The 15,000-nt window shown below is 41.3% G+C and overlaps 1 protein-coding gene across 2 annotated transcripts in view; it reads left to right on the top strand.

Moving 5' to 3' along the window:
* The window catches only part of rps6ka3b (ribosomal protein S6 kinase, polypeptide 3b), a 39,086-nt gene that overhangs the window by 9,803 nt on the left and 14,283 nt on the right, over positions 1-15,000 (top strand). For both annotated transcript variants that reach the window (XM_079181605.1, XM_079181604.1), the window contains exon 3: positions 13,211-13,327. In XM_079181605.1, the coding sequence (XP_079037731.1) occupies positions 13,211-13,327 (117 nt within the window). The remainder of the gene's footprint in view (positions 1-13,210; positions 13,328-15,000) is intronic.

Genomic DNA, 15,000 nt, shown 5'->3' with positions numbered 1-15,000 from the left:
CTCAAAACCTCATGGAAATGAGATGAGTCTCATATCCATCCCTCCTCCTCCTCCTCCTCCTCCTCCTCCTCCTCCTCCTCCTCCTCCTCCTCCTCCTCCTCCTCCTCCTCCCTTCCTCTCTGACTCCTGTGTCCTTCCCTCCCTGGTCTCAGGATCAGCACTCACTTCTTATATTTGTATTTTCTCCTCCTCTTGACTTCTCGTGACCTTTCCTCTTTCCTTTCATACCTCATTTTACCTCTCCTCTTCTCTTCCCTCCTCTTTCCTTTCAGTTCCTTACATTTCCTTTTTCCACCTCTCTCCTCATCTTGCCTTATCCTTTCCTCTCACCTTTCCTTGCCTCTTCTCTCCTTTCTTTGCACCCTCCTCTTTCCTCTCCTCTCTCCTCTCCCTCTTTTGTTTAATTTGTGATGATTTTTATCACAAATTACGAGTGTGTTGTTGGTTTCAGAGGTGATGCATTCAGGGCCCTGTGGGAAATCACAGCACCGCGGCTCCCTTCAGGTTCCCAACTCACAAATGTTATGAAAAACATCAGAGAAGAAGTTGATGATTTAAAGTGTGTGTGTGTGTGTGTGGGGGGGGGGGGGGGTTGTTCAAGGACAGATGTGTGCCTTCCGTACAGATGTTGTTGCCAGGGAAACCATGACAGGACATGATTTAATCGCCTTGGTGAACAGCTGGAGGGCTTTCCTGTCTGTGTGTGTGTGTGTGTGTGTGTGTGTGGGGGGGGGGGGGTGTATGTCTGCTCTGTGTGCTTTAATAAGTTTGTCAGTTAATCAGTTTGTGGTGTTGTTTTGATGTGAGAGGAGCACGATGAAGACGCTTTTATTACACTTCATGAAAAGGCAGTTTCAGGTACAGTTCACACATACACACACACACACACATATATACACACATACACACACACACACACACACACACACACACACACACACACACACATATATACACACATACACACACAGCCTGTTATTACAGATTGTGTTTTTGATGTCTGTCTCTGTTTGTTTCATTGGTTGTGATTCACACACTCTTTTTGGCATTCTCATAGTCTCATCTGTGTGTGTGTGTGTGTGTGTGTGTGTGTGTGTGTGTGTGTGTGTGTGTGTTATGGACAGATTACCATGGTAACGCTGTTGGCATGGCGACAAAGTTTTCAGACTTTAGAGATGTTCGTTATCTGCTGAAAACTTTTAGCTCCCATCCACACTGGAGGATTTATCTTCTGTTTATGTTACTTTTTGACTCAACAGCAGATGTTTTCTTTATACACTTCAGTGTGTGTGTGTGTGTGTGTGTGTGTGTGTGTGTGTGTGTGATTGAGGATCTAGTCTCCAGCTCCTGAATAAATGATGATGTCGTCCCTCTGCTCCTCCACATTCATACTTAATGATCTCTCTCTCTGTTCTATAAAGTTCGTCCTCTGCTCTACATCATATCTCTCCTCTGTCACTTATCCCCCTACAGCAGGGGTGGCCAACCCGCGGCTCCCGAGCCGCATGCGGCTCTTTGCCCGGTTTCATGCGGCTCTTACGTTCATATCGAAGTTTGTATTTGTGTTTTTTTAATGTGCGTGTTCGCTTCGCTTGAGTTAAATACGGTATTTTCGTCAAACGCGCATGTGCGGCCACAGATTACGTTCCTCGTCGACCCATTTAACGCCGAGACGGACTGTTTGAAAGCCCCGCTAGTCACAGATGAGGATGCGGCTGAGTTGGAGATGATCGATCTTTGTGAGGAGGACCAACTCAAACCTGCTTTAAGGGACGGGACCATTGAGTTCTGGAAAAGTGTGCCAATGAAAAAATACCCCAATGTCAAACGGGCTGCGCTTAAGATACTGTCAATGTTTGGGTCAACATACGTCTGCGAGTCTGTGTTTTCTACCCTGAAACACGTGAAATCAAAGCATCGATCTGTTCTGACTGACACCCATGTGAAAGAATTGCTGGCAACAACGGAATACAAGCCAGATTTGAAGAGGATTGTTCAAGGCAAGGAATGCCAGAAGTCCCACTAAGTAACATGCATAGTAAAAGAAAAACACTATTGTAAATTATTATATTTTTGTTTGTGGACTTGGTTGAACTGAGAGTTTGTCTGTGTGAGACAGTGCACACAATGTTCATTGTTGAAAATGACTGGCCTGTGGTCTTAGGAGTCAATTTCTGTCATTATCATGTTGGTGTGTGACATTTACAATAAATCTGGCTGAGCAAAGGTATGTGTGTGTGTGTGAGGAAGGGATAGGGTGATGTTCATGTGTGCCCATGTGTATGATGTGGCTCTTTGCGGTAACACAGTAAAAAATGTGGCTCTTGGTCTCTGACTGGTTGGCCACCCCTGCCCTACAGCTTCTACATCGTCCATCTTTTATTTACCTTTTGGTCTGTTGTCTTTCAGATTAAAATCTCTCTCTCTCTCTCTCTCTCTCTCTCTCTCTCTCTCTCTCTCTCTCTCTCTCTCTCTCTCAAAACACATACATTTGTATAAAATGAATGATGGTACTCAGCTTCCACGATAAGAAATCATTAATATTTAAGGGAATTTAACTTTGTATCAGTTAAATCTAAATATCCGTGTTATAAGGAGTTCTTCTCATGGTGTACAGGTACCACATTATCTTTATAAATGAAGTATTTATTAGACTAACTACGCAACTAAACTACTAAACAATAAAATAAACAGAACGAATGAAGAATGTAAATGAAAATGATTACAGACAACATATTATTAGTATTCAAAATGTCTCGACAATTTAGCCTTTTCTTCTGAATCGGAGGTAATCTGTCACTGCACTACATTTCCCAGAGTTCACCTGTTCGTCAGTGTGACATCCTCTTCATTTTGGATTTTCTGTTGATGCTGTTTCAGTTTCTGTAGATGGAGCTCGTCTCTTCTGTTCAGTCGTGTTGGCTGTCAAGGTTCATAAGAAACCAGCTCTGTGTGTGTGTCTGTGTCTGTGTGTGTGTGCAGATGATTTTAAATACTCTTTATGCAGATGTGTATCTGAACAGACTGGTCTTTGACAGGTGACTGTGTGTTTTTGTTTGTGTGTTATTTGAGCTCCGGCGAGGCCAACGGAAATGCACTTTATGCTTCTAACCGGACAAATCCCAAGCGTGCGTGCGTGTGTCTATATATATATATATATATATATATACACTGTGTGTGTGTGTGTGTGTGTGTGTGTGTGTGTGTGTGTGTGTGTGTGTGTGTGTGTGTGTGTGTGTGTGGTGACCATCCGGCCTGTTAATTTGATTGCGTAACAGGCTTAGGGGGGCGCAGATTGTCTGGAATGGCATCCCGCTCACTCAATCCGTGATAGCTGCTGCCATGGAGAAGCTTTACACACAAACACACACACGCACACATTTACACTACATTCACATTTGAGGCGTTTAGCTGATGCTCTTACCCACAGCGACCCACACTGACAGCAACAGTAGAAAAAATATTTAGATTAACAGAATTTTAAGTGTCTCTTTCTCTCACACACACACACACACACACACACACACAGACTCACACTACAGGGATAAGAATACATAAGAACAGTCTGGTTGGTATTATTACCGGAGTCTCACTTGCGTCTATTTTTATTAGAACAGTTAATAAGGGATATGCAAGTGATGCTGGAAATGTGGCGTCACTTTTCTCTCATTTCCTGTATCTCTATCGCACACACACACACACACAAACACACAAACACACTCTGACACTTGCAATCCATCACTGCAATAAGCCGCCAAGTGCTTCTTCCTTTTCAAGCCAAACTCTTGTCTCTTGTCCACTCCTGCAGTTACTGTACTCTGTACTCTGTTATTTTATATTTGATCCCTTTATTTATATTAATACGCTATTTTATGTCTGAGATTCTCATTTTTGATTTTCTCTTTATACATATTTTATCGGCGTTCTAGCCGGAGATCTGATATATTTTTGACTGAATATCTGGAATTGTTGTGTATATGACAATAATTAAATATATAACTGTACAGATGAATGAAAACTGTTGTTCTGTGGAGAAATATTTACACATTTTCTGATTAAATGTGTAAAATACCAAATGTTTTTGAAAACTTTCTCTCTTTCATTGATGGGAGAGCTGAAAGTCACTAGAAACTAAAATAAATGTTCCACTTCATCTGTCTTCAGGCCAGAAGAACTTCACAAATAATAAATTATAACGTTTTCACGGCTAATGTGTTAGCAAACAGTTGCTTATTTCCCCAGAGCAACATGATCATTCATTCAGTGTTGTGTTTGTGTCGACGTATCTTCACACAACGGTTCATATTACTTCCAACTAAAAGTCACTCCTCATTTCTCCTGCTTTTCCCCACGAAAGAAACAACACGAGTCAATGTCCGCTCGTTTCATAAATAGTCTTTTCAAAATAAACTTCCGTCTTCACAGGAAACAACTCAGTTAGAAAATTTGAAAAACATCGTGAAATACTTAGTGAGGTTTAGGAAAAGTTCGTGAAATATTAAGTTAGGTTTAGGAAAAGATCGTGAAATACTAGGAGAAGATCGTAAAATACTAAGTTAGGTTTAGGAAAAGATCGTGAAATACTAGGAAAAGATTGTAAAATACTTAGTTGGGTTTAGGAAAAGATCGTGAAATACTAGGAGAAGATCGTAAAATACTTAGTTGGGTTTAGGAAAAGATCGTGAAATACTAGGAAAAGATCGTGAAATACTAGGAAAAGATTGTGAAATACTAAGTTAGGTTTAGGAAAAGATCGTGAAATACTAGGAAAAGATCGTGAAATACTAGGAAAAGATTGTGAAATACTAGGAAAAGATCGTGAAATATTAAGTTAGGTTTAGGAAAAGATCGTGAAATACTAGGAAAAGATCGTGAAATACTAGGAAAAGATTGTGAAATACTAAGTTAGGTTTAGGAAAAGATCGTGAAATACTAGGAAAAGATCGTGAAATACTAGGAAAAGATTGTGAAATACTAAGTTAGGTTTAGGAAAAGATCGTGAAATACTAGGAAAAGATCGTGAAATACTAGGAAAAGATCGTGAAATACTAGGAAAAGATCGTGAAATACTAAGTTAGGTTTAGGAAAAGATCGTGAAATACTAGGAAAAGATCGTGAAATACTAGGAAAAGATTGTGAAATACTAGGAAAAGATCGTGAAATATTAAGTTAGGTTTAGGAAAAGATCGTGAAATACTAGGAAAAGATCGTGAAATACTAGGAGAAGATTGTGAAATACTAAGTTAGGTTTAGGAAAAGATCGTGAAATACTCAGTTTTAGGAATAGATTGTCGTTTGAGTTACAATAACCACAGACGTCCTGACATTGAAGTATTTAAGTTACATGACAAATAAATCAACGTTGACATATTTCACGCTGTCTCATTCGAGATTACTTAAGAGTTATTTTGTGACTTAACTACAAATTCCGTTGCATTACTTCGTAGGTATTTGCTATAAATGCTGGATGAGACCAGCCTGGTTTGTGTCCAGCTGATGAACAGTTGTTATGATTGTATTTAGCTCTGTTTTTGGTCTCCACCAGCTCCTGAACTAAACATCTGGCTCTTTAGCTGCTGAATGTTCCACTTTCTTAGTGTACAATGGGTTTATCAGAGCTTGTTTTTGTGACATTAAATGTGCCGTAAAACCAAAACTATGAGCCAAAAGACATGAAAATGCTCAGTGCGGCTGTGGAGTTGGTGATAAATCTACGAGCGTCGAGCTTTAACAAATAAGTTCAACAAAAACTTGTGGTGTTCTTTGTGTTTTTAGATATCCATGGCCCAGTTCCACCTTGTCTTTTGCCCTCACTTGTGTGTGTGTGTGTGTGTGTGTGTGTGTGTGTGTGTGTGTGTGTGTGTGTGTGTGTGTGTGTGTGTGTTATACCAGTAAACACTCAGCAAAGGGAAAGTGACAACAGGTGAAAGTAATCCAATAAATGTCATGCATCCCGTGGACCTTCCAAACTGGCATTGTGTACATTGTGTTTGTGTGTGTGTATGGGGGGGGGGGGGGGGGGGGGGTTGTGACAGGTGGGGGATTTGTTGTGGAGGGTGTTTGCGCCCACATTGTTCCAGTGTTGGACTGTTCCAGTGTTGAAAATAGTTTAATCACATACGATATTATGTTGATTCTTTGGACAACAATAGGATATTTGCTGTTATCACAAAGTCTGCCACGATACACTTTTGATCTGATTAAATTCAGGAGCCTGTGATCAATACGAGACGATATCATGCTCCCATTTAACACAATGTGTTTTATTTATATCAACTATACTATACTATAAGAAACTAAAATATGATGAGACAACTTCATCACTGTGCTCTGGAGGAAGGAGGCTAAATGTGTATCTTTAAGATGATGGTATGTATCACTACATCCATGAAGTTCTGGATCACTGAATCGATACATCGATCCAGATCGATGTAGTCATGTAACCAACAGTTGATTCATCGATTAGAAAATGAATCAACTATGTTAAATAATTGTCATTAAAATCATTTAACAGTAGAAATGCAAACGTTATCTGGCTGAGTTCTGAAATGTGAGGATTTGTATGTATGTCTATATACATACATATATATGTAATAACTTAAAACACTTCTTCATGGTTCCAGTTGACAGACTGGATCTCAGATGAAGTGACTTGATTTGTGAACGTTGGAAGTAGAATGTGAAGAGTGGGAGTCTTCCTCCTCGTGGTACTTGCTCATTGGTGGGAGAAGTTATGTGACTGTGGAGTGGACGGGGATCTCCAGGACACCTGATGGAAACACTTGGTGGAAGGTTACAGCTGCGAGGGGGGGTGAGAGTAGAACGGGGGGGGGGGGGGGGGGGGATCCCGCTTCCCATCCCAAATTTGGAATCCCCCCCCTCCTCTGGGTATCCCCCCCTCTCTCCCAGTGACTCACCCTTGTTTGCCCGTCCCGGTCCAAGTCATTCACTCCGTTGCTCCAGACTAAACGCTCCCGGAGTCCTTCCTCAGTGATGGCTCAGGAGCCCAAGCGGGTCAAGTGTGTGAGCGCCGTCGCCGGCCTGGTCCGGGCGCTGAGGAGCCGGCTGAAGGCCCTCAGGCGGCTCCTGCTGCTCGCCGGGACGGACGGCAGCCGGCAAGAACCGGGACCGAAGTTTGATGGAAAGGGGAAAGTTTTAGGCTGTTGTGGACCAGCGAACCTCACCGGTTTGTCTGTGAGTAGTCGTGTGTGTGTGTGTGTGTGCGTGTGCGTGTGTGTGTGTGTGTGGAGCTGCTCGGGTCAACCTCCAGGTAGGTGTGTGTGTGTGTGTGTGTGCATCTAAGCAGTCTTTATTGGCTTATAGAGCAATGGTTCCAACTGGTTTCACTGGTCACAGTGTTTTGGCTTCTTCGTGCCCGTTTGCTGACATGTTGCTCTAAAGACGTTCTGTTGGAGCCGGTTTGATTCTGTCTCCTGAGTTTGGCTCAATCTCAGTGGTGGATCTAAGTCTTCAGATCCTTTACTGCTCTAAAAGTAAAAACGTCTCCAGTAGTTCACTGATTGTTTGGTGGTTAAAAAGATAAAATCTCCACATGTGAAGCAGGAACCATGAAATGTGTTTGAGTGATTTATTGATTAATAAAATGTGTTTCCTAGTGATCATAGAAAAATACAGCAAACATTGTCCAAAGTGACAACGTGTGTGTGTGTGTGTGTGTGTGTGTGTGTGTGTGTGTGTGTGTGTGTGTGTGTGTGTGTGTGTGTGTGTGTTGTGAGTTTCATGTTACCTCCACCATCATCCCCTCCAACACTGACGTGTCCTTAGTAAACTACACTGAGACTGGTTCATATAGAGGATCAGGACTACACTGAGACTGGTTCATATAGAGGATCAGGACTACACTGAGACTGGTTCAGATAGAGGATCAGGACTACACTGAGACTGGTTCAGATAGAGGATCAGGACTACACTGAGACTGGTTCAGATAGAGGATCAGGACTACACTGAGACTGGTTCATATAGAGGATCAGGACTACACTGAGACTGGTTCAGATAGAGGATCAGGACTACACTGAGACTGGTTCAGATAGAGGATCAGGACTACACTGAGACTGGTTCATATAGAGGATCAGGACTACACTGAGACTGGTTCAGATAGAGGATCAGGACTACACTGAGACTGGTTCAGATAGAGGATCAGGACTACACTGAGACTGGTTCAGATAGAGGATCAGGACTACACTGAGACTGGTTCAGATAGAGGATCAGGACTACACTGAGACTGGTTCAGATAGAGGATCAGGACTACACTGAGACTGGTTCAGATAGAGGATCAGGACTACACTGAGACTGGTTCAGATAGAGGATCAGGACTACACTGAGACTGGTTCAGATAGAGGATCAGGACTACACTGAGACTGGTGTTGACTTCCTGCAGTGTGTAACGTATGCAGCGTTTGTGTTAATTGGATCTGATGTGTGTAACGAGTCCGGTGGGACGTCTCTCGAGGCCTCTAATGAGATCTGATGGTGGACGGATGATGAGAGGTGCTGCTGTGCTGCAGATGTTTCACTGACGGCTCAGTGGAGACACGTTGCCCTCGTGTTAGTGACGTGTTGGTACGCTGTGAAGACTGACGGCCTCACGTGTTACGACGGCGTAGAGCCTGTTGGAATACTGTTAAATAAATCTAATGTTCCTGATGTACTGCGAACAGATTAGCCAGCATTGTGTTTATTTACACTTAAAGTCCTTTTTATTTTAACAATACGTGCGTAAACTCCAGGTTGATGCCCAAATAAACACAACTTTACTACATTAATACAACTTAATACAAATATCAGGGATTTATCATCACTTGTATTATCTTTGTTTTGGTATCTGGTCTTGTATAGTTTCTGATCTAATATGTAATATTTACATATTGATGTAAGAAATGAATCATGTTCATCAGTGTTGATGGATGAATAGATCAGGAATACTTTCACTTTAATGTGAGATTCATCATCTCGTCCGGCTCATTCTTCATGAATATCTGACGCATTAAATCGTAAAATATCTTTTACACATGAAGGTCAGTTTAGTCGTCATGTTTAGTCAGCCTGTGAAAACAGTTTCAGCGTTTGAGTTGCATTGTGGGAAGTGTAGAAGTCAGCATTTATTTGGAGCTTCATTCATAGAAGAACGAGAAGGAAATCTCTCTGCTGCAATGATTTTACCTTTTATTTATTTTAAATCTGTCATTTAAATAATAATTAAATAATCATAATTTAAATAATCATAATTTAAATAATTAAATTGAATGATTACAAATATAATATAATATATTATTAGTAATATAATATAAATATAATATTAGTAATTTAATATAATAATATAATATTAATAATATAATACAAAATAAACTTAATTAATAGAAGTGCAATACTAAATTGCTGCAGTTCCTCTTTGAAGCAAACTCACGATTAATTGCATTAAATTCAAGAAACCTGTTCAAGTATCTTTTCAAAGCTGAAACTATTAATTACAGCAACTATTTTAATAACTGATTAAATGTAAAAAAAATATAGAAAACATTCTTTGGATTTAGTTTTATTAAATGTGAGGATTTAAAATCGTAATATTTTGGACTGTCGGACAAAAGACAACAAAACAAATGATGGAGAAAACTAAAAGCAAATGAATTGATCATGAAATTAATTATTTGTTAGCATTAGCATGGTCTCCGTCGTCATATCAATCAATAGATTTAGTTTAGATTTAATGGCTGTAAAACTGAGCGTCTGGGTTTATTCCTGTGATTGGAAACAGGACCAGAAGTCCTCAAAGCGCTCCGAAAACAACGAGGAGATGTGAGCGTCTGCAGTTCCCTCAAATCGATACGATCAGAAAGCTCCAGAACAGAGACAAGACCACCAACTGACTGGTCCAGGCGTCACAACCAGGACGCAACGGACGATGTGTTCAGTGGAGCAACAGCGCACATGTTTTTATTCCTCCTGTGACACTTTTGCTAATTTCTGTTAATTACAAAAAAGCCAAAGAGTCCAGTTGGAAGTGTGTGTGTGTGTGTGTGTGTGTGTGTGTGTGTGTGTGTGTGTGTGTGTGTGTGTTTCTCTATGAACTCTGCACGATTGAGATGGAAATAAACGATAACGGGGACAATAACAGGGTTATTAGAGAGGCAGGTAGAGTGTGTGTGTGTGTGTGTGTGTGTGTGTGTGTGTCTCTGCGTGTCTCTGCGTGTGTGTGTGTCTCTGTTCAGAGCACAGGTGCTGGGTTTGCAGTTTTAATCCGTGTGATTAAGAGGTGCTACATGAGCATCCTGTCGCTCCGGCTCTGATCCTCCATCTGTGGTCTGACTCACACACACATAACTAATACACACACACACACACATGGAAATCCATCATTCCTAAGCTCCTCATCTTCTCAAACATTTCACCAATCTCATTTTCTCAGGCGGTCAGCAGCATCTCAACCCTCTGTGTGTTTCTGTTCGTCCGTCAGCTGTGTAGCGTCTCTCTGCGCTCTGCTTCGTCCTGATGGATGATCTCATTCACACGTTCACCGGTGTGATGTTTCGTACCCGCCGCTGATGACATGCGGCGTAAATCGCATGTCTGTATGCATGTGTGGCTTTACATTAAAGATGTGAACAGGTTTTTCATGAAGAATCTACATTTCTGAACAAAAATGGGAGCACAAGAAGTCTAAAACTGATTTAAATCTGGATCATCGCTGATCAAAGACACATTAAACATTTTATGACAACTTTCAAACCTCGACAGTTTCAAGGACACTTTTTCTTCTTCACCAAAAAGTTTAACCAGCTCAAGCTGAGAGGATTAGGAAACTGTAACTGTGCTTAAATGTTGTGATACTTTCTTTTTAATTCTACTCCACTTCATGTCAGAGGCTCATGCGGTTCTTTTTAATCCACTTCATTGATCTGAGAGCTTATATCTTTAGATTAATGCATTCATAAACGATATAAAGTAGATTAAACCACACATCTGTGTGTTAAGTAGGTAGAATTAGTTATTTAAACCAGCTACAACATTAAAACGCTGTTCTGTAGTGGAGAATTACGCAACATAATCCAATATGACATATATATATATATATATATATATATATATATATATATATAATATATGTTTTATAGAATGTCCCCTTTGAGTGTGCTGTGTCATAACATAAAAGACTTAGATTAGTCGAGTAATCATTCGTTCTGGTCTCAGTTAGACGTTATTTAGGCGGTTTCATGCTTAATGACCTATTTTCCAAATAATTTATGAGCTCATCTCTGATAAACACAAGATTTGAAGTGGTGCTTTGTGGAGAAACCCAGTTTTTAAGGCCGTCTAATACTGGTTTAAGACTGGTTATTACTGTTTAAGACAGGTTATTACTGGTCTAAGACAGGTTATTACTGGTCTAAGACAGGCTATTACTGGTTTAAGACATGTTATTACTGGTCTAAGACAGGTTATTACTGGTCTAAGACAGGCTATTACTGGTTTAAGACATGTTATTACTGGTCTAAGACAGGTTATTACTGGTCTAAGACAGGTTATTACTGGTTTAAGACAGGTTATTACTGGTCTAAGACAGGCTATTACTGGTTTAAGACATGTTATTACTGGTCTAAGACAGGCTATTACTGGTTTAAGACATGTTATTACTGGTCTAAGACAGGTTATTACTGGTCTAAGACAGGTTATTACTGGTTTAAGACATGTTATTACTGGTCTAAGACAGGTTATTACTGGTTTAAGATTAAATTAAATCAACTCATTGATTATTAAGCCAACATAACACTTCTGTACTTTCTAAAAATTATTTATTTATGAAGTATTTTTAAGTATTTTGTAGTGAGGTATTGGCACTTTTACTGAATTAAAGTATCATAGTAATTCATCTACTCCAGAATGACCTTCTCCCCATGAGGAAGAGGGAATAAGACAGAGAGAGAGAGCTGCAAACCACAGAGGAGAGGTGATAACGGTTCAAATAAAGATAGAAAAAAGGCGAGAAAATAGGAGGGAGGGAGGGAGGGAGAGCTGTCTCTGAGGGAGAGAGAAAAAGGGAGAGAGAGGGAGCGAAGTGCTCACCATCCTGTCGCCTCTCAGTCGATGCACGGGAGCATGTTAGCACCACAGAGCCTCAGCCGCCGTCGGGACTGCAGGACCCACAATGCACTGGGACGACCGGCATCCAGCCGGTCACCCACCTGGGAACTACAGGTACGGAGGAAAAGGAGAGAGTGAAGCGATAGAAGGAAGACGAAGTAGGTGGACAGAGAGAGAGAAGGACGGGGAAAAGAGGATGGAGTTGGGAGTGCAGAGCAGAGAGGATGATGGGGGATGTAGTCTTTGTGCACCTGTTTACTTGTTTGGATTATGGCATCGATATCCAGAGTACGCTAAGCATGAAGCTAGGAGGCTGTAGAGTTTGAAGGAGGGATACTGTCACACAATATGGTGTCATTAGTCACTCAGCTACAGAGGGGAGCAGGTATCGTGTGTGTGTGTGTGTGTGTGTGTGTGTGTGTGTGTGTGTGTGTGTGTGTGTGTGTGTGTGTGTGTGTGTGTGTGTGTGTGTGTGTGTGTGTGTGTGTGTGTGTGTGTGTGTGTGTGGGGGGGGGGGGGGGGGTAATATCCCACTGAGCGGATGACGAACATTCGTGAACCCTGCTCAACCTGTTGCGTGATTCACTGAGATGAAGGGGGAACATTCTCACACTGATAGCGTCGCAGCTCTTCAGGATTGTTTTTGGATTTACCTGCTGCTTTATGAAACGCATTTCCCAGAATGCCTTTCAAGAAATGAATAACAACACCCTGAAAAACATGCCTGAACTTGCTCCATCCAGCTGTTTGTTGTTGTTAAGTGTAGAATGTAGAAATACAGTCTTCTGTTAGTGTAGAAACTTGCTCACTGCCTGCAATGCATTCTGGTCTATTGAGGCTAAAAATAAGACTTAAATTAAGATTAAAGCGTTGCTAAGTCATCATTTATTGGTGAATTTAAAGCACAAACTATGAGCGATGTTAAGAAAACTCTTCCTCTACTTTCATGAGTTGCTCATGTGATACTTTGTATGTGGCCAAAAGTATGTGGACACCCTAAAGTAAATACTCTGATGTACCTTTGATCCGTTGTTTTTCCTGCTTTGGGCTAAACGTCTCAGTTCTAATGAAGTTTACAGTTTACAGCGATGAACACTGTTGTGCGTGTTTACAGGACGACGTGCCGATGAAGGAGATCAGCATCACTCACCACGTGAAGGAGGGCTCAGAGAAGGGCGACCCACGACAGTTCGAGCTCCGCAAAGTCCTCGGACAAGGCTCCTTCGGCAAGGTGTGTGTGTGTGTGTGTGTGTGTGTGTGTGTGTGTGTGTGTGTGTGTGTGTGTGTGTGTGTGTGTGTGTGTGTGTGTGTGTGTGTGTGTGTGTGTGTGTGTGTGTGTGTGTGTGTGTGTGTGTGTTTCTCTATGAACTCTGCACGATTGAGATGGAAATAAACGATAACGGGGACAATAACAGGGTTATTAGAGAGGCAGGTAGAGAGTGTGTGTGTGTGTGTGTGTGTGTGTGTGTGTGTGTGTGTTGTGAGTTTCATGTTACCTCCACCATCATCCCCTCCAACACTGACGTGTCCTTAGTAAACTACACTGAGACTGGTTCATATAGAGGATCAGGACTACACTGAGACTGGTTCATATAGAGGATCAGGACTACACTGAGACTGGTTCATATAGAGGATCAGGACTACACTGAGACTGGTTCATATAGAGGATCAGGACTACACTGAGACTGGTTCAGATAGAGGATCAGGACTACACTGAGACTGGTTCAGATAGAGGATCAGGACTACACTGAGACTGGTTCAGATAGAGGATCAGTGTGTGTGTGTGTGTGTGTGTGTGTGTGTGTGTGTGTGTGTGTGTGTGTGCGCGTGCGCGCGTGCGTGCGTGCGTGCGTGCGTGCGTGCGTAAACGTGGGTTTCATTTCACAATGTTTTGATTTTTTAAGTGTCTTTGAGAGCCCGTTGCCGTGGAGACAGCAGTCTGAGGGCCCTTCACACTCCCGCTCAGTATCATCATCTTTGTGAATGAACAATGTGTGTGTGTGTGTGTGTGTGTGTTAATCTGCATAAGTGTGAAGAAGAAGAAGAAAAAAAGGAGGCTAACCCAAACAAACCTAAACAAACACACACACACACACACACACACTGAAGACTAGATGTAATAGAGAGGGGAAGTCCCGCCCCTTTACGGTGGACTACCACGGGACTCATTTTTATATTTAAAACGTGTGCGGTAGTTAACGGAGAGAGACAAATAATGAGGTGATGCTGTTTGAATTGTGCCATGAATTACTCATATGATGTTTGTCCATTTAAAGATAAGGAGCATTTTATCATTAAAACTGTTCAAGTATAAGACTGAGAAAGTACTTAATTAGAAAGACGACGCACCTAAAAGACGTTTCTCTCTGAAGCTACAGTAATCGGTGTTTTTAGTCGCTGCATAAAACACATCAGGAAACGAAAACGTAGCTAAGTTAGTTAGCTAGCTAGCTAGCGGCTATGTAGAGAGATGTAGTTCACTGATCGGTTTCACATAAAACTAAATGATACTACGACAAATTGATGACTTAAAAGCTGCATTCTCTCTAACGTCCACCAGGGGGCGACTCCTCTGGTTGTATAGAAGTCTATGAGAAAATGACTCTACTTCTCTCTTGATTTATTACCTCAGTAAACATTGTAAACATGAGTTTATGGTCTCAATCTCTAGTTTCAAGTCTTCTTCAATACAGCATGATGTTCATTTAGTAAATGATGGTCCATTTAGAGTCAAACAGACCATAAAGCAGGGTATGCTTTAGGGGCGGGGCTACACAGTGATTGACAGGTCTCTACGTCACTTTTCCTCAGTAGAGATATAGTCACTTCCTGTTCACTGGCTGCTAAAAAAACAAGATGGCGACCACTAAAATGCTTTAGAACGTCAGTCCACAAACTTACACA

The sequence above is a fragment of the Pholis gunnellus genome (genome assembly GCF_910591455.1).
Source record: "Pholis gunnellus genome assembly, chromosome: 20".
Lineage (NCBI taxonomy): Eukaryota > Metazoa > Chordata > Actinopteri > Perciformes > Pholidae > Pholis > Pholis gunnellus.
This window is presented reverse-complemented; position numbering and strand designations above follow the sequence as displayed.